The sequence below is a fragment of the Garra rufa genome, chromosome 15 (genome assembly GCF_049309525.1).
Source record: "Garra rufa chromosome 15, GarRuf1.0, whole genome shotgun sequence".
NCBI classification, from domain to species: domain Eukaryota; kingdom Metazoa; phylum Chordata; class Actinopteri; order Cypriniformes; family Cyprinidae; genus Garra; species Garra rufa.
In genome coordinates this window covers 45,072,583-45,100,192 of record NC_133375.1, presented here as the reverse complement: position 1 = coordinate 45,100,192, position 27,610 = coordinate 45,072,583, and the positions used below count along the sequence as shown (strand labels likewise).

The 27,610-nt window shown below is 32.7% G+C and overlaps 1 protein-coding gene across 1 annotated transcript in view; it reads left to right on the top strand.

Moving 5' to 3' along the window:
* Positions 1-27,603, top strand: part of LOC141287783 (dmX-like protein 1) — a 54,678-nt gene extending 27,075 nt beyond the window's left edge. The window contains 17 exon segments of the mRNA XM_073819909.1: positions 47-289; positions 3,010-3,188; positions 3,268-3,410; positions 3,510-3,595; positions 4,825-5,026; positions 6,534-6,651; positions 6,827-6,877; positions 12,386-12,472; positions 12,548-12,669; positions 16,628-16,769; positions 16,851-16,911; positions 18,728-18,855; positions 18,933-19,010; positions 22,009-22,100; positions 22,191-22,243; positions 22,318-22,535; positions 25,238-27,603. Coding sequence (XP_073676010.1) covers positions 47-289; positions 3,010-3,188; positions 3,268-3,410; positions 3,510-3,595; positions 4,825-5,026; positions 6,534-6,651; positions 6,827-6,877; positions 12,386-12,472; positions 12,548-12,669; positions 16,628-16,769; positions 16,851-16,911; positions 18,728-18,855; positions 18,933-19,010; positions 22,009-22,100; positions 22,191-22,243; positions 22,318-22,535; positions 25,238-25,462 — 2,228 coding nt within the window. The 3' untranslated portion in view covers positions 25,463-27,603.
* The last annotated feature ends 7 nt before the right edge of the window (positions 27,604-27,610 follow it).

The following is a 27,610-nucleotide window of genomic DNA, read 5'->3' as shown; positions in this document are numbered from 1 at the left end:
TTTGACCTCGTGATCAGGCTCCAGACTCACTTGTGTCTCTGTGCAGGTGTGAGCGTCCTGATGCGGCTGCTGAGCGCGTCCGGAGAGGAGAACCAGCCCGGCCTGCCTGTGCTTCTGTGTGAGATCCTGACCGCCGTCTTCCTCAGCCTCTTCGTCCACGGTCTGGCCACTCACTCCACCCACGAGCTCTTCCGCATCGTCGCTCACCCGCTCAACAGCAAGCTGTGGGTGGCTGTTTTCGGCGGCGGAGCTCGTGTTCCTGTGCCTGAGAAACCCAGCTCACCCACAGGTTCTGCTCTCCTCATGCTGCTCAACTCAGGAGCCTTCATACTGTGACCTGTTTATAAAAATCAAGCAGATGTGTGACCCTGGAGCACAAAACCAGTCTCAAGTAGCACGGGTATATTTGTAGCAATAGCCAGTAATACATTGTATGGGTCAAAATTATACATTTTTCTTTTATGCCAAAAATCATTAGGATATTAAGAGCATTTTCCATGAAAATATTTTGTAAAGTTCCTACCGTAAATATATCAAAACTTAATTTCTGATTAATTTGGACAACTTTAAAGGCGATTTTCTCAATATTTAGATTTTTTTTGCACCGATTCCAGATTTTCAAATAGTTAATGTTGCAATAATTGATCAACAGCTTTGCATGTTCATGGTTCACATGATATGAGTTAATGGTCAATTAGTCAATAATGGTCAATGACATGTAGATAAACATAAAAAAATATAATAGAATTTTTTTTTATTTAGTATTTATATATTTATTTTTTATTTAGTATTACATATTTTATTTGTGACCCTGGACCACAAAACGAGTCATAAGGGGTTACATTTTTTAAATTTATATATATCAAAAGCTGAGTGAATAAGCTTTCCATTGCTGTCTGGTTTGTTAGGATAGGACAATATTTGGCTGAGATACTACTATTTGAAAATCTGGAATCTGAGGATGCAAAAAGATCTAAATATTGAGAAAATCACCTTTAAAGTTGTCCAAATGAAGTTCTTAGTAATGCATATTACTAATCAGAAATTAAGTTTTGATATATTTACGGTAGGAAATTTATAAAATATCTTAATGTAACAAGATATCCTTATGATTTTTGGCATAAAAGATTTTTCATTTTGAGCGATACAGTGTTTTTTTGGCTATTGCTACAAATATACTTGTGCTGCATCACATATTTACATATTTATATTTAATGCTATTTAATAAGTGTTTAATTATTTGGATTTATTTCAGTTTTACTTTTTATGATGTAATTTATTTTAAGTGTTTTATATAGATTTCTTTTATATCCTGCGTTTCATTTTTGCATTTTAATGGTTTCATTTTAATAAGTGATTTATTTAGATATTTTATATTTCAAAATTATTTATCATTTTATGTTTTTAGGATTTAATCCATTTTTAGTAAATGTCGTATTTTTATTATTTATTTTACAATTATTTATTTATTATTTTACATTTTTAGGATTTAATAATTTTTTTAATCATTTATTAGTTTATTTATTTATATTTGTGACCCTGGACCACAAAACCAGTCATAAGGGTCAATTTTTTGAAAAAAAAAAAAAAAATATATATATATATATATATATATACATCATATACATGTATATAAACATCATCTGAAAGCTGAATAAATAAGATGGAATCTGAGGGTGCAAAAAAACAAACTATTGAGAAAATCGCCTTTAAAGTTGTCCAAATGAAGTTCTTAGCAATACGTATTACTCATCAGAAATTAAACATCTTCATGGAACATGATCTTAATATCCTAATGATTTTCGGCATAAAAGAAAAATCACTCATTTTGACCCATACAATGTATTTTTGGCTATTTCTACAAATATACCTGAGCTACTTAAGACTGGTTTTGTGCTCCAGGGTCACATTTGTACATTTTTATATTTAATTCTAATTAATAAGTATTTTATGTAGATTTTTATTGTAGGTATTTATTTCAATTTTACATTTTTGTTGCATAATTCCTTTTATTATGTCTTTAATATGTATTATTTCGATTTTAGAAATATTTCAGTTTGACATTTTATGATTTGATGTATTAAAATTTTTTATGATTTAAGTGTTTTATTTAGATTAAATTATGCATTTCATTTTTGCATTTTTATGGTTTAATTTTAATAAGTGATTTATTTTGATTTTATATTACAAAACTTTTTTATATTAAATTTTTAGGATTCAATCTTTTTTTTGTATATATTATATCTTTATTTTTAATTTTAAAATTAATAATTTTACATTTTTAGGATTTAATAAATTTTTAGTAATTGTTGTATTTATATTTTTTATTTTCAAATTAGTTATTGTTTTACATTTTTAGGATTTAATAAATTTTTAGTTGGTTGTATTTTTATTTTATAATTATTTATTTATTATTTTACATTTTTTAGGATTTAATACATTTTTAAAAATTATTTACATTTATTTATTTTATATATTGCTGGTAGATTTCTTTTAAATAATGCAGTTCATTTTTGCGTTTTTATGGTTTAATTTTAATAAGTGATTTATTTAGATTTTATATTTTAAAATAATTTATTATTTTAAATGTTTAGGATTTAATACATTTTTAGTTGGTTGTATTTTTATTTTATAATTATTTATTAATTATTTTACATTTTTAGGATTTAATAATTTTTTTATTTATTTATTTATATGTATTTATTTGATTTATTTCAATGTTAATTTTTTTTATTATTATTATTTTACTTTTTTAGGATTTAATAATGTTTTTAAAAATATATATTTATTCATATTTATTTCATGTATTTTAATTTTACAGTTTTAATTTATACTTATTTTATGTATTTTGATTTTACATTGTTATTATTTATTAGCATTTTCTCCATTCAAAAACCATTTGGGAAACCCAGAAACAATTCAGCGCCAGAGATATTAAAGCGTTCTGTTGTGTTTGAGTGAGTTTATTGCATCTCGCTCACTATTAGCTCCTCTTGATTTGTGTGTTAGTGGAAGATGCGGAGCGGAAGCAGCGGCGTTTCCGTCTGCGTTCATCCCGCAGTAACTCCAGAGAGGTTCCCGACAGTCCGCTCAGTCCCAGACCCGTGGTGATGGAGCCGGAATCATCCGTTTGCAAAGAGCGTTTCGTCCCGCCTGAGCTCAGCATCTGGGATTATTTCATCGCAAAGGTTTTTTCTCTTATTCTTTTCCTTGCGGTATTTCAATACTGTTGTGTTTGTGAACTCATGCGTTTGTCCTGTCCTGAAGCCGTACCTGCCTCCGTCCGCCAGCCGAGTGGAGTACGACTCCGAGGAGAGCCAGGGCAGTGAGGATGATGAAGATGAGGATGAAGATGATTCCTTTGATCCTAACTCTCCACTAACAGAACATTCCAACAATAACTCATACAGGTGAGCCGTGAGTCACATGATGAGCTGCACCTGTGCTGTGATGATGATGATGATGATGATGATGATGATGATGATGATGATGATGATGTTCTCGTGCAGCTGGTGTCTGATGCGTTTGGCCATGGTGCAGACAGTGCTCTTCAACCTCAAGACCTTCTACCCGATGGCAGGTCACGACCTCTTAGGTAGGGCTGTGCAATTAATCAAAATTCAGTTTCAATTTTGATTTCAGCTTCAAACGATTATGAAAACGCAATAATCACGATACAACGATTATTGCTCCTGATTCCACCCGCTTTATGCGCTTTTACTCTTCTCTAAAAGCCAATTTCACATGCAAATCAGTAAAATCATGTAACGTGACTTAAAATGGGACGTGCTTGATTATTTTACAGTAATTTTTTATTTTACATTTTTTTGGATTTAATCAAATTTTTAGTAAGTGTTGTATTTTTTTGCATTTTTATTTTTAAATTATTTATTTATTATTTTACATTTTTTTTGGATTTAATACATTATTAGTTAGTTGTATTATTATTTAATACACTGTAAAAAGTTTTCACCAGTTTCAACTTAAAAACCTAAGTTTAGCAGCTGCCTTAAGATTTTAAGTTAAATCAACTTAAGTCATTTAAACTCACAAGTAATATTAACTCATTTTTATTGTAATAAGTTAAAAATGGTAGTTTTAAGCTGATTAAACTTAAACTTTTTACAGTCTAACTATTGATTTATGTTTTACATTTTTAGGATTTTAAACATTAAGTAATTTATTTATTATTTCTATTTATTTGTATTTTATGTATTTCAATGTTACATTTTATTTTTTAATTTATTTATTATTTTACATTTTTAGGATTTAATTTTTTTAATTAATATGTATTTATATTTATTTTATGTATTTTAATTTTACATTTTAATTTTATATTTTACATTTATTAATTTATCATTTTACATTTTTAGAAATCTTTTTTTTTTACTAATTTATTTATACTTATTTTATTTATTTTTAATTTTAAATTTTTATTAATTATTAGCATCAAACAACAAAAGACAAAGACAAAATCACTCACTGCTCTTGACAGAGGGACTTTTGTAGTTTTTATAAGAAACAAAGCAAGTTTAATTTTGCTGTTTTATTGACATTCAATTAATTACCTTCAATTTCCAAAAAATGGTTTCATTTGTATCTTTTGTTTCTATTGTATTGCTATCTTTAAATGAATCAATATAAAGTTTTGGACTCAGTCATAACTGTGTTAAATAATCATGATTACAATATTGACCAAAATAATCGTGATTATGATTTTTGCCGTAATCGATCAGCCCTACTCTTAGGTAACGAGACGTTCTGGCTGCAGCACACGTATGATGTGTGTGTAGAGTGAAACACGTGTGTTTGTGTGTGTGTCAGATCTTCCCGTGTGTTCTCCGCTCTGTCACGCCGCTCTCAAGACGCTTCAGCGATGGGAGCAGCTGCTCCTCAAGAGGCTGGAGATTTTCGGAGGTCCTCCGTCGGAGTTCATCTGCACACAGCTGCTGGAAGAGAGCGTGTCGTCGGGTCCGGCTCTTCTGCGGCATAAGGCCCTGTTCGAGCCCTCCAACACACCCTTCAGGTACATGCACTTACACTTTTTTCATGTTACTAGTAAGTAACGCATTATTTTTTAATAGGGATGCACCGAAATGAAAATTCTTGGCCGAAGCCCAACAAAATTAAACACTACTGAACACAGTTTTTTGTTCCCCCCCATGTATTTTGCCAATATTTTTCACAGTTGCATAAATGAAATGGCCAAAATGTGCTTTTTACAGTTTTGTCTTGCTTTTCAAAAAAAATAAAAATAAATAAAAAATTAAAAAAAAATTACTTAATACTGATCTTTTTAACATTCTAGTAGACATTATAGTGTACCAACAAACCACAATTTAACTTCAAATTGATAGCAATTTTTTTTTTTTTTTTTGGGAAATGAAAACAAGTGTTATTTAATAATAAATTAATTAATCACAAGTTTAACACAAATTTAAATTACTCATAAGGCAGTTTTTACGTCAGCTTTTTAATATTTATGAATGATCAGTGTACTCCAGTTTGTTTTTTTAGACATTAAATAATATCAGTAAAAATATAATGAATATGTAACACAATGAATATGTGACCCTGGACCACAAAACCAGTCTTAAGTATGTGTAAAACTATTTGGTTGAGATACAACTATTTGAAAATCTGCCGTCTGAGAGTGCAAAAATCTAAATATTGAGAAAATCACCTTTAAAATTGTCTAAATGAAGTTCTTAGCAATGCATATTACTAATCAGAAATAAAATTTTGATATTTTTATGGTAGGACATTTACAAAATATCTTCTTGGAACATGATCTTTACCTAATATCCCAAGGATTTTTGGCATTTACATTGTTTTCAAAACCAATAATCTGTGTTTTGCCTGACATTTTCAGCAGCCAAATGTCAATGCCTAATTTCAACAACAAAATGGACTAGAAACAATTCAGAATTAAAATATTGTCATGAAAACGGCCTTTTTTACAGTTTAGCATTAATTGTCAAATACGTTTTATTAATTAATTCACTATTAAATAACCTTTGTTTTCAGTTTTTCGACTAAGTGTCTCCTGATTTCTTGGTTTTGCAAGCAACTGCAAGTTACAAAGTCAAAATTGCAAGATAAAAAGTCGCAATTGTGAGAAAGTCAGAAATGTGAAATAAAATTTGAAAAAGTTGCAATTGGGAGTTTTAAAGTCAGAAGATATAGAAGATACAGAAGATATAAGTCAGTATTATGTCATATAAACTCGTGAGAAGAAAGAATTGTGAAATAAGCCATTGTGAGTCACAATTCTGAGAGATAAAATCAGTTTTTGCAATTGCGAGAAAATCGGTTAGAATTGTGACTGTATCTCGCAATTCTGAGTAATAAAGTCTCAATTCTGTAACATAAATTTGCAACTTCGAGAAAAAAGAATTGTGAGATAAAAAGTTGCTATTGCGACTTATAAAGTGAGAATTGTGACTGTATCTTGCAATTCTGTATTCAGTATGGCCTGATATGACCAGAATTATAATTTGAGCGCGTCACTGGTGTTTTGTGATTGATCTCAGGTCTCGGCGGCGATCCGCTCTCCCCGTCAAACGGCTGTGGCAGTATCTGGTCAAACAGGAAGAGGTTCAGGAGACGTTCATACGCAACATCTTCACCAAGAAACGAGATCAGAGCGAGGTATTAGTGCTGTGTGTTCCCCATCAGCTGCCTGATTGTGTTTTTAACAGTCACCCAGTCTGTTGAGTCATTAATGCATTAATTCTGTTCACTGGTGTTGTTAATTGAAGATGTTTGTCATTAACGTCTAATGGTGGACTGTGCTGTGTGTGATTGACCTGCATGTTTGAATCAGGAGACTGACAGTGTCAAATGTTCTGTGCCGCCGGAGTCCACACACAACCAGGTATCTAACACCGCTTCTGCTCCTTCATCATCTTCATCATCCACTCCTGAGGCTCTTTGAGATGCATGAGTGTCTGTAAATCAACATGAAATCACAGATGACCCTCATTTATATTGCAGCTCTGATTGTGAGCGATTCATCAGAACTTCACTTCTGAAACGCTTTCTGTTGCTGTTGTGTTTGAAGCCGCTTTTTCAGGATCTGCTCAGTAGTTGCATGAACTAGACTGCCTTAACAACTAGTGTAACCAACTAGTAGTTACCAAATGGTAATGAGTCATATTTTTCAGATTTAAATTAGACTAATCTGTGTTTTTACGCAGATGGCTTAAAACAATGATGAGCAGTTCTAAAGAAAAAAAATACTATTTTGTAAGACTAGTCTAAGTAGCTCATGCAACTGCAACTAGCCGCTGGTTAATGTACAGAAGCCCGTTTACACCGCTGAATAAAAAAATAAAATTATTGCGACTTTTTATCTCACAGTTCTGACCTTTTTACTAAGAATTGTGAAATATAAACTCGCAATTTCAAGTTATAAAGTCAGATTTATGAGATAAAAAGTCATAATTGCGAGATTAAAAAGTTGCAGTTGCAAATTATAAAGTCAGAATAGCAAAATATAATCTCACAATTTTGAGAGATAAAGTCAGAATTGTGAGATAAAAAGTTGCAATTGTGAGAAAAAAGGCAGTATTGCGTGATGTAACTTTGCAATTGCGAGAAATAGTCCGAATTGTGAGATAAAATGTTGCAATTGCGAGTTTTAAAGTCATAATTGCAAGATATAATCTCGCAATTCTGAGAAATAAAGTCAGTATTGTGCAATATAAATTTGCAATTATGAGAAAAAAAGTCAAAACTGTGAAATAAGTTGCAATTGCAAGTTATAAAGTCAGAATAGCAAGAAATAATCTCCCAATTCGGAGAAATGAAGTCAGTATTATGTGATATAAACTCGCAAGAAAAAGTCAGAATTGTGAAATAAGCTGCAATTTCAAGTTATAAAGTCAGAATTATGAGATAAAAAGTCAAAATTGCGAGATTAAAAAGTTGCAGTTGCAAATTATAAAGTCAGAATAGCAAAATATAATCTCACAATTTTGAGAGATAAAGTCAGAATTGTGAGATAAAAAGTTGCAATCGTGAGAAAAAAGGCAGGATTGCGTGATATAACTTTGCAATTGCGAGAAATAGTCCGAATTGTGAGATAAAATGTTGCAATTGCGAGTTTTAAAGTCATAATTGCAAGATATAATCTCGCAATTCTGAGAAATAAAGTCAGTATTGTGCAATATAAATTTGCAATTATGAGAAAAAAAGTCAAAACTGTGAAATAAGTTGCAATTGCAAGTTATAAAGTCAGAATAGCAAGAAATAATCTCCCAATTCGGAGAAATGAAGTCAGTATTATGTGATATAAACTCGCAAGAAAAAAGTCAGAATTGTGAAATAAGCTGCAATTGTGAGTTATAAAGTCAATTCTGAGAGATAAAATCAGTATTGTGTAATATAAACTCACAGTTGTGAGAAAAAAGTCAGAAATGTGAGATAAAAGTCATTTCAAAAGTTGCAATTGGGAGTTATAAAGTCAGAATTGCAAGATATAATCTCACAATACTGATAAATTAAATCAGTATTATGTGATATAAACTTGCGAGACAAAAGTCAGAATTGTTAAGTAAGTTGCAATTGTGAGTTATAAAGTCACAATTCTGAGAGATAAAATCAGTATTGTGTATTATAAACTCAGAGAAAAGTCAGAATTGAGTGATATAACCTTGCAATTTCAAGAAATGGTCAGAATTGTGAGATAAAAAGTCGCAATTGTGAGTTTTAAAGTCAGAATTGCAAGATAGAATCTCGCAATTCTGAGAAATTAAGTCAGATATGTGGAATAAAGTGGCAGTTTTGAGAGATAAAGTCAGTATTGTGTGATATAAACTCACAATTGCGAGAAAAAAGTCAGAATTGTGAGATAAAAAGTCGCAATTACCAGTGGCGGAAACGTGCTTCCATATCAATGTGATTAAACATACAGCCAAAACATTAAATGTGATCCTGGAGCTCAAAACCAGTCTTAAGTAGCACAGGTATATTTGTAGCAAAAGCCAACAGTACATCGTATGGGTCAAATTAAACATTTTTCTTTTATGCCAAAAATCATTGGAATATTAAGATCATGTCCTATTAAGATATTTTGTGAATGTCCTAAGGTAAATATATCAAACTTAATTTTTGATTAGTAATATGCATTGCTAAGAACTTCATTTGAACAACTTTAAAGGCAATTTTCTCAGTATTTAGAGTCACCCTCAGGTTGCAGATTTTCAAATAGTTGCATCTCAGCCAAATATTGTCCTGTATAGAAATAATTGTAGAAAGAATCGTCATTGCTGAGAAACATAACCTTCAGCCTCTGCAGCTTCTTAAGACTCTGATTCTTAACTAGTTAACCAACTAAGACCATAACTGTAACTGACTTAGGAGCCGTCTCAAAGAAAACAAAGCAGATGACTAACTAACAAGGGAGGGAGCAGATCGCCCACAATGCACTGCAAGCTCCCAGTGAGATCTGAACATCAAGAGCTGACCTAGATCTGTTTTCCTTGTGTATCTGAGAGAAACACCATATTCAGCATCAGATGTGATTTCCTGTTGATTTAAAGCATGAACACTGAGCTTAAGTGAATAAACCTGATTGTTCCACACATTATTGAACATTTATATTCTCCTCCAGCAGCAGCAGCTCACGACTGACAGACATTTTAAAGAGTCTATAAACAGCACATGAGAATATGTCTCTGATCTGTGTCAGAATTAGGGATGTAACAATTCACTCAAGTCACGATTTCACAATATTTTTTAACAAAATGAGATTTAAAACAAATTATTAGGGATATAACTGAATTTTTAAAACAAATCCCAATCAAATTAATTACACAAATGAATAAAATCTATTTCAGGGCTCGAAATTAACTTTTTTACTTGATACCACTGGTGCTCCCAATTTCATTTTGGTCTTGATTCTTCATGGCTGATTCTGATTGTCGATGTTTTACAAGCAAATGGGCTGATTCTGAAAGCCTTTGTATATTTATTTTATGCCTCAAGCAAGGGACAAGAATGAATGAAAATATGAGTGCATGAACAAGATGTTTATTTTCTCTATTATAGGTACAGCCATTTAAATTAGAGACAGCCACTGCATTATTAAACAATCGACAGTAGAAATAACAAAAAATAAACAACACTGTTCTTTCTTAGTCGTGTAGACAATAAATGCAAATCAAAGTAGGCTACTCTTTCAATATAAATGCAAATAGAGACATTTTAGAGTGTCTGCTGAGTTATCATCTGATGTGAATGTATGCCGCGTTGGACAGTATATTGAGACGGATGCACCAGAATTGTATCTGCTGTGGCATGAAGTATAGTAAACTTCTTCAAAAGCAGATTGTGGAGACCACAATCAAAATCATCATATCACACACCTCGTATTGCAATGCAGTTTGTGCAAATTCAGAACAGAGTTTGGTTGAGAGAAAAAACAACAACAACCGGTTCCTCGATCAGCGGACCACAGCGTCAGTGACAGAGTGATTGATGGATAATATCGCAAATCTACATTAAAGTTAATGTTTCATCTTTATTCTCATAATATTTAAAAAAAAAATCTCGAAGTATTTAGACTTTATGCTTGTAATATTTCAACTTTATTCTCGTCGGATTTCAACTTTATTCTCACGATAATTCCAATTTATTTGTAGTATTTCGACTTTATTCTCTTAATATTTTAAATATATATTTTCGTAAAAAATTTTCAACTTTATTCTCGACAGAGTTCACTTTTTTCTTACTATATTTAGATTTTATTCTCATAACATTTTGTATTTATTCGTAATATTTCGACTTTATTCTCTAAACATTTTGTCTTTTTTCTCGTAATATTTAAAATTTTTTCTTTATTCTCATAACATTTTGTCTTTATTCTCGTAATATATAAAAAAAATTCTCAAAAAATTTTGACTTTATTCTTGTAACATTTTAAATATATATTTTAAAAAATATTCCGACTTTATTCTCGACATATTTAAATTTTATTCTTGTAATATTTCGACTTTATTCTCAAAACATTTCGTTTTTATTCTCATAATATTTTAGTTTTTCTCGAAACATTTAGACTTTATTCTCGTAATATTTTAAATATATATTTTTTTGTAAAATATTTCAACTTTATTCTCAACATATTTAAATTTTATTCTTACAATATTTGGATTTTATTCTCATAACATTTCGTCTTTATTCTCGTAATTATTTTTTCGTCTTTTCTCTTAATATTTTAAATATATTTTTTCGTAAAATATTTCAACTTTATTCTCGCCAGAGAGTTTTTTTTCTTACAATATTTAGATTTTATTCTAATAACATTTTGTCTTTATTCGTAATATTTCGTCTTTATTCTCGTAATATTTAACATTTTTTCTCAAAACATTTCGTCTTTATTCTCGTAATATTTAACATTTTTTCTCAAAACATTTCGACTTTATTCTCGTAATATTTTAAGTATATATTTTCGTAAAATATTCCGACTTTATTCTCAACAAATTAAAATTTTATTCTTACAATATTTTGATTTTATTCTCATAACATTTTGTCTTTATACGTAATATTTCGTCTTTATTCTCGTAATACTTAAAAAAAAATTCTCAAAACATTTAGACTTTATTCTCGTAATATTTTAAATATATATTTTCGTAAAATATTCCGACTTTATTCTCGATGGATTAAAATTTTATTCTAATGTTTTGATTTTATTCTCATAACATTTTGTCTTTGTTCTTGTAATATTTCAACTTTATTCTCAAAACATTTCGTCTTTTCTCGTAATATTTTAAATATATTTTTTCGTAAAATATTTCAACGTTATTCTCGACATATTTAAATTTTTATTCTTATAATATTTAGATTTTATTCTCATAACATTTTGTCTTTATTCTTGTAATATTTCGACTTTATTTTCACAACATTTTGTCTTCTCTTAATTTTTTTACTTTATTCTCGTCTGATTTCAACTTTATTCTCATAATATTTCAACTTTATTCTTGTAATAAAATCTACATTAAAGATAATAATGTAAAGATGAAGTTCAAATGTTTATGTAATGTTGGAGAGAACGGCGAGGCTGTCCCTGTATCAGCTCACAGCAGTCTGTGCAGTGGATAGGCTAGCCAAAGTTTTGTAAAGAAATGAAACCACACCAAAAAGTCGCACCACAACAATTTCTCACACTCACACAAGTGCTCCCAAATATAAAGATAAAACTTTGGGAGCATATGCGACCAAAAAGTTTGCAATTTTGAGCCCTGTATTTATATAAATGGTCACATAAGTGGCTTTGTGTGCATCGTTACATCTCTAATCAGGATAAATGGCCCTGTTCATTCACTTCAGTGTCCCGTCTGAGAGCAGTGTTAGTGATGACGCTGTGCTCTCCTTCCTCCTGCAGATTGAGGCCGATCAGGGGTTTCCTGGAGGAAAAGCTCGTATCATCCACAAGGAGTCTGACATTATCACGGCGTTCGCCATTAATAAGGTGTGTGATGTGCAAAGTGTGTTTGTGTTTGATCTGTAACAGGCTCAATGTAAACAGCCGTTCTCTGTGTTTCAGGCCAATCGCAACTGTTTAGTGATCGCCTCCACTCACGACATCCAGGAGCTGGACGTGTCCTCCATCCTCGCCACACAGATCCTGACCTGGATCGATGAGGAGAACGAGACCGAGGTCAAAGGGTGAGACGCACAGCAATGCGATTAAACTCATTCTTAAAGGGACGGTTCAGCCTAAAATTATCACTCTGTCCATTCTGTCATCATTTACTCTCTATCATGATGTTTGAGTTTTAGGGGTGGACGCCTAACTATCACGATTCTTTTTGAAATTATTTAAAAATTGTTTGGTTTAACTCGGACTCGATTTATATTTAATTATTTTACTTTCACTATAAGGTGGTTGGGAGAAGTTTTTTCACTTTTTAATTGACCAGAAATTTTTTTTTTTTTTTTTCAAATAAGTAACGTCAGCGCCATTTATTGATTAAAAGCTCTCCTGTCCCCATGTTGAGAGAAATTGTGAGTAAGATGTTACTTTAGTTCTAGAATAAATGTGAACTCACTCACTAAAAAACAGATACAGTGTTCTTTAAAATGAATAAAAACAGTCAAATTCAACACAAACCTGCAATAATTAAATATGTTCAATAATACAAATATCCTTTATATATTTAATCCCATTTTATTAACCGATGTCTTTGCTGCCGACCTTCGATGATCCAATTCATTCATACTAATAAGCAAAAATTACTCAAGATAGTCTGACATTTTTTTTATTGCTGAAGAGTTGACATTTTTCTTCTGTGGTCTACTGTACAGACGTCAATTTACTTTTCTCCAAACCTGAGGCTTTTGCTGTAAAAAAGGCTTTTACTTTTGCCAAAAATAGAACTTTTTATATTAAAAACAAACAAGCCCTGCCCAGATTTAAAAAGTAAGGCAAAAGTATCGTAACGCATTACTTTCCATAAAAAAGTAACTAAGTAACGTAATTAGTTACATTTTAACGTAGGGTTGTCACGATACCATAAAAATTACTTATGATACTATACCAGCTGAAGTATCACGATACCATGCAGTATTCTGTTAATTTGTAATTAAATTCCTACATAATCAATCAAAATTTCATAAACAAAAAGGTGTAAATGAAAACAGACAAGATTTTTCTTTGAATACTAATGTAAACAAAACATCTTAGCACTGCACAGAAGCTGCATGAAGTGGTATTTAGATGTGGTATTTATAAATAGACTGTATTTATAATTGCATAAATATTGTTATGAGATTAATGTTTTAAACGCAAAACTCTGAATATAGAAATATGTTGGAAAATAATGTTATGTGATGGGAAACAAAACCGCCAGCAGGTGGCAGCTCTGTTCATGATTGAATCACTGAGTCATTCAAACGATTCTTTCAAAACAGCTGAATCCTTCAGGAGTGAATCAAATGACTCGTTTTTATGAATAGCTTAGTGAATCAGTGATTCGCCCAAACCAACGCGGATTCGGATTCGAACACAAAAACGAAACAAAAACAGCACTTAACTCTTGCTCGTGTCAAATTGCTGAACTATCAGGAGCATTTTTGCTCGCATATCTAGAAATTTCCAAATTAGCAGCTGGTATATTAAAACGTATTAATTTATAATGTGAATATATAAATAATGATTGATAAGAACAAAGTGCAAAGCCGCTGTTCATGTTCATGAATGGAATTGCATTCGTGGTCGCAAAGATGCTTACAGAAACGAATTATTACACCTGTTCTAAAAGTGGGCAAATGAATAGAAATACGAAAATACTTTCTTGTAAAATATTTTGATGTAAATAATTGATTCTTGAGCTGCTATTTTTTATTTTTAAAAAGTAACTCAGTAAAGTAATTAGCTACTTTTTTAGGGAGTAACTCATTATTGTAACACATTACTTTCCCTAAAAAGTAACTCAGTAACGTAATTAGTTTTTTAGGAAGTAGCTTAATATTGTAACACATTACTTTTCATAAAAAGAACTAAGTAACGTAATTAGTTACTTTTTAAGGGAGTAACTCAACATTGTAACACATTACTTTCCCTAAAAATTAACTAAGTAACGCATTACTTTCCATAAAAAGTAACTCAGTAACGTAATTAGTTACTTTTTTAGGAAGTAGCTTAATATTGTAACGCATTACTTTTCATAAAAAGAACTAAGTAACGTAATTAGTTACTTTTTAAGGGAGTAACTCAACATTGTAACACATTACTTTCCCTAAAAATTAACTAAGTAACGCATTACTTTCCATAAAAAGTAACTCAGTAACGTAATTAGTTACTTTTTTAGGAAGTAGCTTAATATTGTAACGCATTACTTTTCATAAAAAGAACTAAGTAACGTAATTAGTTACTTTTTAAGGGAGTAACTCAACATTGTAACACATTACTTTCCCTAAAAATTAACTAAGTAACGCATTACTTTCCATAAAAAGTAACTCAGTAACGTAATTAGTTACTTTTTTAGGAAGTAGCTTAATATTGTAACGCATTACTTTTCATAAAAAGAACTAAGTAACGTAATTAGTTACTTTTTAAGGGAGTAACTCAACATTGTAACACATTACTTTCCCTAAAAATTAACTAAGTAACGCATTACTTTCCATAAAAAGTAACTCAGTAACGTAATTAGTTACTTTTTTAGGAAGTAGCTTAATATTGTAACGCATTACTTTTCATAAAAAGAACTAAGTAACGTAATTAGTTACTTTTTAAGGGAGTAACTCAACATTGTAACACATTACTTTCCCTAAAAATTAACTAAGTAACGCATTACTTTCCATAAAAAGTAACTCAGTAACGTAATTAGTTACTTTTTTAGGAAGTAGCTTAATATTGTAACGCATTACTTTTCATAAAAAGAACTAAGTAACGTAATTAGTTACTTTTTAAGGGAGTAACTCAACATTGTAACACATTACTTTCCCTAAAAATTAACTAAGTAACGCATTACTTTCCATAAAAAGTAACTCAGTAACGTAATTAGTTACTTTTTTAGGAAGTAGCTTAATATTGTAACGCATTACTTTTCATAAAAAGAACTAAGTAACGTAATTAGTTACTTTTTAAGGGAGTAACTCAACATTGTAACACATTACTTTCCCTAAAAATTAACTAAGTAACGCATTACTTTCCATAAAAAGTAACTCAGTAACGTAATTAGTTACTTTTTTAGGAAGTAGCTTAATATTGTAACGCATTACTTTTCATAAAAAGAACTAAGTAACGTAATTAGTTACTTTTTAAGGGAGTAACTCAACATTGTAACACATTACTTTCCCTAAAAATTAACTAAGTAACGCATTACTTTCCATAAAAAGTAACTCAGTAACGTAATTAGTTACTTTTTTAGGAAGTAGCTTAATATTGTAACGCATTACTTTTCATAAAAAGAACTAAGTAACGTAATTAGTTACTTTTTAAGGGAGTAACTCAACATTGTAACACATTACTTTCCCTAAAAATTAACTAAGTAACGCATTACTTTCCATAAAAAGTAACTCAGTAACGTAATTAGTTACTTTTTTAGGAAGTAGCTTAATATTGTAACGCATTACTTTTCATAAAAAGAACTAAGTAACGTAATTAGTTACTTTTTAAGGGAGTAACTCAACATTGTAACACATTACTTTCCCTAAAAATTAACTAAGTAACGCATTACTTTCCATAAAAAGTAACTCAGTAACGTAATTAGTTACTTTTTAAGGGAGTAACTCAGTATTGTAACGCATTACTTTCCATAAAAGTAACTAAGTAACTAATTAGTTACGTTTTTAGGGAGTAACGCATTACTTTAAAGTAACTTTCCCCAACATTGACTTGCAGAATGGAAATTCTTTTAAAAAATCGCAATGCATATCGTGTCGGCGCCCGAGTATCGTGATAGTCCTCTTCCCTAATGAGTTTCTTTCTTCTGAGAACATGAAAGAAGATATTTAGAAAAATGTTGGTGAACACACAGTTGACGGTAGCCATTGACTTCCATAGTATGAAAAAAAAACAGCTGTTTTTCTGGAGTAAACACACTCGCAGATGACACTGTCAGAATGTTTCTGTGATCCTGAGACGAAGTGCGTTTGATCATGTGATTGTGTTGTGCGGCAGGACGGATGATTTCCTGGTGGTTCACGCGCGGGACGACTTCACCACCCTGCACGGCACCACGCCCTACACCCACAGCAGCCCCGGGACGCCCATCAACATGCCCTGGCTGGGCGGCGTGCAGACGGGCAGAGGAGCCGCCGTGGTGAGGACTACACAACTAACAATCAATCTGTAGCGCTGTCAACACGCTAGCGCTCATTCATGCTCTCCTGTGTTCATGCAGCTCATCAAACGCAACATCAACAACGTGAGGCGGATGACGTCACACCCCACGCTCCCCTACTGTACGTGACTCAAACAAACACAGCTGCTTTAATGTCACTAGGCAACATTTTTACTCATAATCATATTTTTTTTTTAAAGGAATATTGTAATGAAAAACTCTTGTATTTTTTTGTTATAATGATGCGAGTTGGTCATCAGCGTTTTTTCATTAAGACTCTTTCTTTTAAAATGCATTTAAAATATATAACAGCGTTTTAGTGCCATGTAAAAAAAATTATAAATTCTGAGATGAAATCATACTATTTTGAGAATAAAGTCTAAATATATTTTCATATTTGTAGTGAGTTAAAAAGCAATAAATTAGAGAGCTGGCATCCCCCAAAGCAGTGTCTATTGGGTTTGTAAGCTGAGTAAAAAGTTGTTCCTGTTCAGTCTGTTAATAAATATCATATTCTTTATAGTAAGCCGTTTCCGTGAGTCCTTAAAAATTGACTCTTTCTCATCCCAGTAAGATGATGCGGCCGCTTAGATGCAACAATTATCAAATAAATTCCGGTGGCCTGACAACTTCTCCTGGTGCTCTCAATCTGAGCCTTTGCATGCACAATATAGACTATACTCTAAAATATTAGAACTTTAATTTCTAAGATTTAAATTCTCAAAACACTTTGACTTTATTCTTGAAACATTTCGACTTTATTCTCAAAATATTAAGACTTTTTTCTCGTATTATTTCAGCCTTATTCTTGAAACATTTTGACTTTATTTTTTGGAAAATATTTTTTTCATTCTCATAAAAAACTTTATTGTCATAATTTTGACTTTATTCTCAAAACATTTAAACTTTTTTCTCAAAACATTTGGATATTTTTCTCGTAGTATTTCAACTTTATTTCTGAAACATTTCGACTTTTTTTCACAAAACATTTTGACTTTATTTTTCGAAAAATATTTTGACTTTACTCTCATAATTTCGACTTTATTCTCGAAACATTTAACCTTTATACTCGTAATATTTCGACTCTTTTCTGAAAAATGTTCCACTTTATTCTGGTCGAATTTCCACTTTATTCTCATAATATTTCAACTTAATTTGTAATATTTTGACTTTATTCTCATAATTTAGACTTTATTTTTCGTAATTTTGACTTTATTCTTAAATTATTATGACTTTATTCTAATAGTATTTAGACCTTATTCTCGTAATATTTCAAATGAATTCTCGTAAAATATTTTGACTTTATTCTCGTTGGATTTCAACTTTTTTTCTTATATTGGAACTTTATTCTTGTAATATTTTGACCTTTTTTCTCATGATTTTTTACTTTATTCTCAAAATATTATCAATTTATTTTTGTAGTACTTTGACTTTATTCTCTTAATATTTAAAATTTATTCTCGTAATATTTCGACTTTATTCTCGTAGTATTTCAGATTTATTCTCATAGTATTTTCACTTTATTCTCGTAATATTTCAGATTTATTCTCGTAGTATTTTCACTTTATTCTCAAAATATTTTGCCTTTATTTTGTTTTGTGTTTAACGTGACACTAAAACGGTATCTTAAAAATGAATATGAATTGCAATAAAATATAAACATGTTACCACATTTTATTGCAGCTAGTTGTCAAGGTGACATCTCTTTTTGTACTAAAATAACTAAAACTAGTAAATAAGAAGGGTGTTCTAGGCTGTAAACTCAGAATGTTAACAAAAACTCGAATAGTATATCAGTGATATTAACATAACACAGATGTCAGTGCACTTGGATGAAACGACCCATCATGCTCAGCTGTGTGTGTGTGTGTGTGTGTGTGTGTGTGTGTGTGTGTGTGTGTGTGTGTGTGTGTGTGTGTGTGTGTGTGTGTGTGTAGATCTGACCGGAGCTCAGGACGGCAGCGTGCGGATGTTTGAATGGGGTCACTCACAGCAGATCATCTGCTTCAGGAGCCCAGGAAACTCCAGAGTAACCAGGATACGCTTCAACTATCAGGGCAATAAGGTTCGTCAGCAGCAAACACTCATGTGTGTGTGACTGCAGCATGTATAAATCAGCTCACACATGTGTGTGTGTTACAGTTTGGGATCGTGGATGCAGACGGAGCACTCAGTCTCTGGCAGACCAGCACCTCAGGAAACACTCCCAAACCCTACCTGGTACGTCCACCGCTCTCTGTATTCGTTGTGTACACTCCCTGATGAAAAAACAAACAGCTAAAGCCTAGGCTGGTTTCTTCAGCAGGGCTAAGTTTGGAAACATTATGATTTTTATGTTTCTCTTCTGCTCACCAAGGCTAACATTGATAATAAACGTCTTCAACACTGATAATCAGAAATGTTACTTGAGCAGCAAATCAGCATTTTAGAATGATTGCTGAAGGATCATGTTCAGTCCTGATCTAAAATGACACTTCACGAATCATAATTCAGATCGGGACTTCAAATCGTGAAATCATTTGATTTAGTTTGAAACACGAAGCGGGTTCGTCAATCTTTTGATTCGGATCGAAACTTCTGAGTTTGATGTGATTCTCTTTCCGTTTTTTGTTCCTAAAGTTGACATCATTGCATACTTTGCATGTTCTCTGCTATATTTTTGCCGTTTTGTTATATTAGTATATTTTTATTTGTTTATTTATATTTTTTTAGAATTTGAATGATAAGACATTGTTTGATAAGTGAGATCTGTTTGAAGTCCTTGACAATCCAAAAAGTCCTTGAAAGTCCTGGAATGTAATTTTGCATTGAATCCTGAACTGAGGACTGCAGTAATGATGCTGAAAATTCAGCTTTGATCACAGCAGTCAATTACATTTTAATTTACGTTCATATAGAAAACAGCTGTTTTAAATTCCAGTAATATTTCACAACAGTAATGTATTTTCGATCAAATACATGCAGTCATGATGTGCAAAAGAAACATTTAACAACCGTCATGTTTCTAAAGGTTTGACAGCTGTATGACAAGAGTACAACATTTTTTTGTGTAAAACTGTTATTGAGTGAAAAACCTTAACCCATGTAATCCCACCAGTCACAATTGTGACCATAAAAAGATTTTCATTTCAAAAGCTCTAAACACTTTACTGACTGATGTTTTAGTGCACTTCCTGCAAATATGGAAAAAAAATAAAGAGTCTCAATTAAATATGTGCAGTTTCACGTAAGGATATGACAAAGAATTTTGGTGCACATCATCTCTAAGGTGTCTAGTATTAATATATAAATTCACATATATTGAGTTTTGTTGAGTGTGGTCATAGGATGAGGAAACATGTTGATGGTAGAATAACAGTAGACTTTGGTTTACAATAGAAATCCACGGAAGATTGCACTCAAATGTTACAATGACACAATGTTGCACTAAATCAAAAGTTCAAATGTTACAAATTAGTTACAATATCGATGTTGCAATACTGCCAGCACTAATGTAACCATTTGATGATATATGTTACTATACGTTGATGATTAAATTTTTTTTGTCTTTTGTTTCAGTATTTCTTTCAATATTATATAAGGTTTTTTTTTAATGCATAAAAGTAACCCTAAAATGTGATCAGAGTTTAAAATAGCTGGGCTAAGATATGTAACCATTTTTATGACTGGAGAAATATGTTCATTCAATAAACACATCAGTGATGCGCGGGTCAATGTATAAACAACCCGAACCTGACTGACATTTTCAACTAACCCGCCCGCAACTCGGACCGCAAAAAAATAAATAAAATAAATATTGTACCCGACCCGCTTCCTGACCCGCATGTTTAATATTTGCGACTGTCAGCAGCGATTATATGCGGCTATATGCAGTGGAGATGCGTTCACTGTCAAACATCATTCGGCATTAATTAGATAATTTTGTCAAAAGAAATGTTCTTGATTACTAGAAAAATACAGATTGTTCTTGTTGTGATTTATTTTGTCTTTCCTTTATACAGATTTAAGTAGTTTGGTTTTCGAAGTACTCTAAATTATGTCAGTGATTCTCCAATGTTAAATATGATCAAGAATTATCTACAGTGTAATAAAAGTTATTGAAAAAATTAGCCTATAGCCTTAAATATACATAGACTACAAGCTAATTCCTTTTTTCTTAACTTTTAACAACTTCTAAAAATGATCAAGAATATTAAATCAACTTAATAGGCTAGGTTAAGGAATTTTCTTTTACAAACATAATGAATGCACTTCAAAACGAAGGAATCACGAATATGGTAAAGTAATATTATTTTATATATATTAATTGTATAGCTATAATAGTTGTATCAAATGAATAAGGAAATTATAGTGGCTTGAATTTATTAAGTAATGTTTAATATCGTTCGGTTCGCTCTCTGGAAATGTAAAGAAAAATACCGTTTTTACTTGGAATTCGTTTTTTAATCCCTGGTTTTAAACAAGCATACACATGAGATAATTTATATATTATTGCTTGAATAAATGTTTAAAAATAGTGCTAGAAATGTTATAATTAAGGAAATGAAACAGACCTAGGCATTTGAAAAGACAGTGAAATGTGTAATGATTCCAAAAAGAAAGAGAAGCATTGGACATAATCAAAATATTCGAGACATTTATTAGGAATACCATTTTCTTAACGATTGATGTTGCATGTGTTTATCCAGTCTAATCGAAGTGTGCGACTTTCCCAACAAAAATCCCACCCCTCTCAGAAAATACATAAAACTGACATTACTGAGCTATATGCGTTTAAAAGTAGCCTATTAAAATGGTACAATGGCATTGCTCAGTTCAACGTGTTCGCGTCAGCATTTATTCAACAGTTAATAACGCTCAACATTCAGAAGGTAAATATTATTCAGCCAGTAAAGTGTAGGTCTATGTATTTCATAGAAAATTGTGTCTAGTACTATATCAATTATAAAGGTTTAATTGGCATCTTTATTTCAAACGACCCGACCGACAGCGACCCGAATATCATTACAAATATTTTTGGATGACTCGTAACCGCGGGTAACCGCTCATTTTGGATCAACCCGCGCATCAGCGGTGCACATTATCCCACTTTTCCAAAAAATGTCAAAAAATAATTACTGATTATTTCATTTGGATATTTTTAATGTCTGGGAAAAATTTGGGATTAAACGGGTTAATGTTGCATCTGAGTTTTCCTCATCTCCTCGTTCTCTTCCAGACGCTTCAGTGTCACAATAAGACGGCCAACGACTTCGTGTTTGTGGGTTCGTCATCTCTCATCGCCACCGCAGGCCTGTCCACAGACAACAGGTACAGATGAACATCACTGGAGCACTGGAGCACGACAATATAGCAGACTTAAATTTCTAAAAACAATCCAAACACTTTCTCTCCTCACAGGAACGTGTGTCTGTGGGATACGCTGGTCACGCCAGCATACAGTCTGGTTCATGGTAAGTCTTCATCTCTCACACACACACTGTACAAACGCATCTAAACGAGTGTGACTCACTCCTGTGTGATCCAGCCTTCAGCTGCCACGAGTCCGGCTGCACGGTTCTGTCTCTGGCGTCCAAACAGCAGCTGCTGATCAGCGGAGGCCGGAAGGGCTGGATCAGCGTCCTGGACCTCAGTCTGAAGATCCAGCGCCAGAGTTTCCAGGCACACGACTCCCCCGTCAAAGCCCTGGCCGTGGACTCCAGCGAGAGCTGCTTCATCAGCGGATCCGCCGAGGGGAACATCAAGGTATGAACCTCATCGTTTATATACTGATCGTTATATTTTCAATTTTCATTGGAATTTTAACTTAAAGGAGAAGTTCACTTCTAGAAGAAAAATTTACTCAGCCCCTTGTCATCCAAGATGCTCATGTCTTTCTTTCTTCAGTCGTAAGGAAGTTTTTTGAGGAAAACTCAGGTGCCCTGAGTTTGAACTTCCAAAATGCACCTTCAAATGATCCCAGCCGAGGAAGAAGTTTATCTAGCAAAACGATTGGTTATTTTCTCAAAAAAAAAAAAAAAATTACAATTTACAGTACAGACTAGGGATGCAACAATACAGTTAGTCCACGGTTCAAAACGTACCTCGGTTTTTAACCACGGTTTTCGGTTCGGTTCTGATATCTTGCCACTTCAGTGTGGTTTTTTTTTTTGAACAAATTAACAAAATGCTCCTGTAAACCTCTGCACACTAGATAAAGTGTGGTTTAGTATGTGTCTGCTTATTTTTTCTTTTGAGAGAGGTATAATTTTTTAGATTTTTACGCAAAATAGAATGGGTTTCGTTCATACTGGATGCCAGAGGGCGCCCTTGTGCAAAAAAAGAAACACATATACATCAAAGAAGTAGCGCTAATAACGTTCCGTTCCAGCTTCTCTAATATGGATAAAAGCATCGCTATTGCTGTAACTTATTAAAAACAAGATATAACGGTAAACGTTTTGAATGATGAAATCTAAGGACAATAAACACTCGTCTGCAATAATATATGGTTTATCTGTGTTCTTCAAGCCATCTCGGGTATTTTCATAAGCCATTGCTAATCGACATACATTGAATATGAGTATAGAATTTATCGTCTGCCTCATTCTGTGATGAGAATCCACATCAGATCACAACATAAGGAAGTTATTTCAAACACTCGACTGATGTTGTGAATTAAAAACAAGTTATAATGTTTTTGTTTTTATAACTTTTGTCGGACAACAGGTTTAGAAAGGCTTATCAATGCATGTCATTAGAATGGAAGATGCTCTGCGTGTTGCGTTATTTTTTCCAAATATAAGAGGGGAAGCGTTTTCTCATTTCAACACATGAAATCGTGGGCAAACATACAGCAAATTCCGAGAGAAATAAAAGGAAGGAAGATATTTAGATGCAAAACCGAAAAACCGCAATTCACAAGCGCGTATTGAACCGTGGATGTCGTACCGAACGGTTCGATATTATATTGAGTATTGCGACATCCCTAGTGCAGACCAAAAGTTTGGACACACCTTCTCATTCAGGTGTGTCCAAACTTTTGGTCTGTACTGTAGATATGAATTCAACTGAAAAAAACTTGTGAAAAAATATCTTTCAGGTGGTCAAATAGCAAATAGTGGAGCTCTGCAGCCACCTGCTGGTAAAAGTTATTTGTAGTTGTTTTTTTTTTACTTTTAAAATTGGATTGTCCAAAAGATGGGCAAAAATCTTACACTAAACCATGTGAAATTATCCATGCTATCCCCATGAATTAAAGTTAGAAATGTGGGTCTTTTATAAAGTGAATTTAATATAATTAAAAAAAAATGTAAGAAATATTTATTTATTAATTTATATATATTTATAAAATATCACTAACCCACTGAAAACTGCACAGATGTAGAGTAAAAACTTTAGTAAACAGAAAAATATACAGTACAGACCAAAAGTTTGGACACACCTTTTCATTCATTTGAACTTTTGGTCTGTACTGTAAATACTTTTCAACCTAAAATGCTCATCTTGTCTAAACTCTGTGTAGAGGTTAAAAAGTATATAAATTGTAAATGTTTAAAGAAAATAACCGATTGTTTCGCCAGATAAGCCTCTTCTTCCTCGGCTGGGATCGTTTTAAAGCTGCATTTAAACTGCATTTTGAAAGTTTAAACTCAGGGCACCATAGAAGTCCACTATATGGAGAGAAATCCTGGAATGTTTTCCTCAAAAAAACATAATTTCCTTACGACTGAAGAACGAAAGACACAATGTAACATTAAGTTAAACTGTGCTGTGTTGGTAGGCTATAATGTCTACTAGAATGTTAAAAATGTTCAGTGTTAAGTAAATGTTTTGAAATTGCTGTTTTGTAATAGATTTTTTTCTTTGAAAAGCAAGACAAAACTGTCAAAAGCAAATATTGGCTATTTAATTTATGCAATGGTGAACAAAATTGGCAAAATACTCAAGAATTTTCATTTCGGTGCATCCTTAAATTGTAGTAGTATTTGCTCCATTAATGACACATATGTGACCCTGGAGCACAAAACCAGTCTTAAGTCGCTGGGGTATATTTGCAGCAATAGCCAAAAATACATTGCATGGGTCAAAATGATTGATTTTTCTTTCATGCCAAAAATCATTAGGAAATTAAGATCATGTTCCATGAAGATTTTTTTGTAAAATTCCTACTATAAATATATCCAAATGTAATTTTTGATTAGTAATATGCATTGCTAAGTACTTCATTTGGACAACTTTAAAGGTGATTTTCTCAGCATTTAGATTTTTATTGCACCCTCAGATTCTAGATTTTCAAATAGAAGTATCTCGATCAAATATTGTCCTATCCTAACAAACCAGACATCAATAGAGAGCTTATTTATGGAGCTTTCATATGATATATATATCTCAGTCTTGTCAAATTTAACCTTCTGACTGGTTTTGTGGTCCAGGGTCACATATGTGTGTGTGTTTTTGTGTGTCAGGTGTGGAGCATGTCCACCCAGAGCCTCCTGCACACCTTCAGCAGCGAACACGCCCGTCAATCGCTCTTCCGCAACCTGGGCACGGGCGTCATGCAGATCGAGACGGGCCCGGCCAATCACGTCTTCTCCTGCGGGGCGGACGGCACCATGAAGATGCGCGTTCTCCCGGACGTCCTGAGCCTCTACTGCAGCGGCGTCAGGAACGACGTCAAGTTTATCATGTAGCACACGCGTGACTCTTTGCACACGGTAAGGCAAGCAATACGAGAGAGACGCTCGATCCGAAAACACGGGACGGACGCGCTCAAGCACACTGTACGATTTCGACAGCATACACACTTAACCTGAATATATCTCTATATATATCAGTACAGCCTTAACTAGCCAAACTGTTGCTAAGCGGTGTTGTGATCGTGCTCTAGACTCAATATAGTGATAAGTGTCCTTATATTTCTACCCGTCTTCTCTCGCGCGGGACGTCCCGTCATAAGAGCGCTAGTTCCTGTCCTCGTAATAATCACTCTATGGGAAGGTATTGTATATTATTACAGTAAGCAGTATTTAACAGACTGAGATGATAAGCTTTAAATGAATAAAATTTAAATTCTGAGAGAGAAAACAATTCCTGAATTCTCACACAGGTACTGATAAACCACGAATCAAAAAGCACTTTGCGTGTTTAGATCCAAGCATCATTCCGTCTGAATAAACCTGGGCTTTGCGAACGAAGATCACAGCTACTTTTATTTTGGGTGTATATATGGAGACTTGATGAAATGATCCTGCGTTGAACATAAAGCATATTTATAATCAGAGGCTTCTGCAGACGTTTGTTTTTAGGAACGTTGTTCAGGGTTTATTTTTTACGCTTTTCTTTTACCTGCCGCCGATCGACTCGGGCACAAACGCGGCACATCTGTGTTCTTTCGTTTCGTTCCTTCTTTCAAGAGATTTTTATCTGATGAAGGTCATGGTGTTGTTCTTCGCCGCAGAAAATGATGCTCTGTGTTTCTGTTTTGGGTTTTCAGTGCGAATATCCAGACATTCTTCAATAAAGAGACAGTTGTGCTCAAAAGTGCCCCATGCAACTATGTTCATAATTGTAACAAAATAAGAGAGATTATGAAACTTGCTTGTTATTCTTTATTTAGTGCTGACCTGAATAAGTTATTTCACATAACACGTTTATATATATATATAGTCCACAAGATGAAAAAAATCATGGATTTATTAAAATACCCTTGAATCTTAATACTGTGTTGTTACCTGAATGATCCACAGCTGTGTTTTTGTTTACAAAATCCTTCAGCTCACAAAAAATTCTTTGGTTTTTCAGCATTTTTGTGTATTTGAACCCTCATATGCAACTATTACAGAAGGTTCAAACACTCACTGATGCTCCAGAAGGAAACAAAAAACCATGCATTAAGAGCCGGGGGTGAAAACTTTTGGAATTTGAAGATCAGGGTAAATTAAACTTATTTTGTCTTCTGGGAAACATCTTTTGTAGCCTCTATTAGACAAATGTGCACATCTCCTTTCTGTTCAAAAGTTTTCACCCCCGGCTCTTAATGCATGGTTTTTTGTTTCCTTCTGGAGCATCAGTGAGTGTTTGAACCTTCTGTAATAGTTGTATATAGTCCCTCAGTTGTCCTCAGTGTGAAAAGATGCATCTCAAAATCATACAGTCATTGTTGGAAAGGATTCAAATACACAAAAATTGATTTTTCTGAAGAACAGCAGGCAGTTTAACTGTTCAGGACAAACAAGCGACTCATGAACAACTATCACTAAACAAAAACACACAGCTGTGGATCATTCAGGGAACAACACAGTATTAACAATCCAATAATTAAACTATTATTTTCTCTTGTGGACTGTGTTTTATGTGAAATAGCTTATTCGGGTTAGGACTAAATAAACAATAACATGCAAGTTTCATGATCTCTCTCATTTAGTTAAAATTATTAACATTTTGCGAAAGGTGTGTACACTTTTAAGCACAACTGTAGAAGTAAATGTATGCTTAAAATGAACAAATATTGCCAGTGGGGTCAGGAAAAACAGCCCATTTTTTATATATATATATATATATTCTGCATCTCCAGTAAATCCTAATGTCAGAATGTTTCTATGTTTGCACTGGAGAATGTCAGAAACGCTGCGTGAAGTCATATTTTGCGGCGTTCTCTCTTCACCCAGATGATTGCTGATATAATGGCGTAGGGAATCGGTTGTAGTGATCATGCTTTCTGCCCTTTAACCTCTCAAATGTGAATATACACAAATGAATCTAATTTTATAATGAGTATGAAGAGATCTGTAAATGACAAGACTGTAATGAGGAAATAAATGACTTAATGCAACATCCGT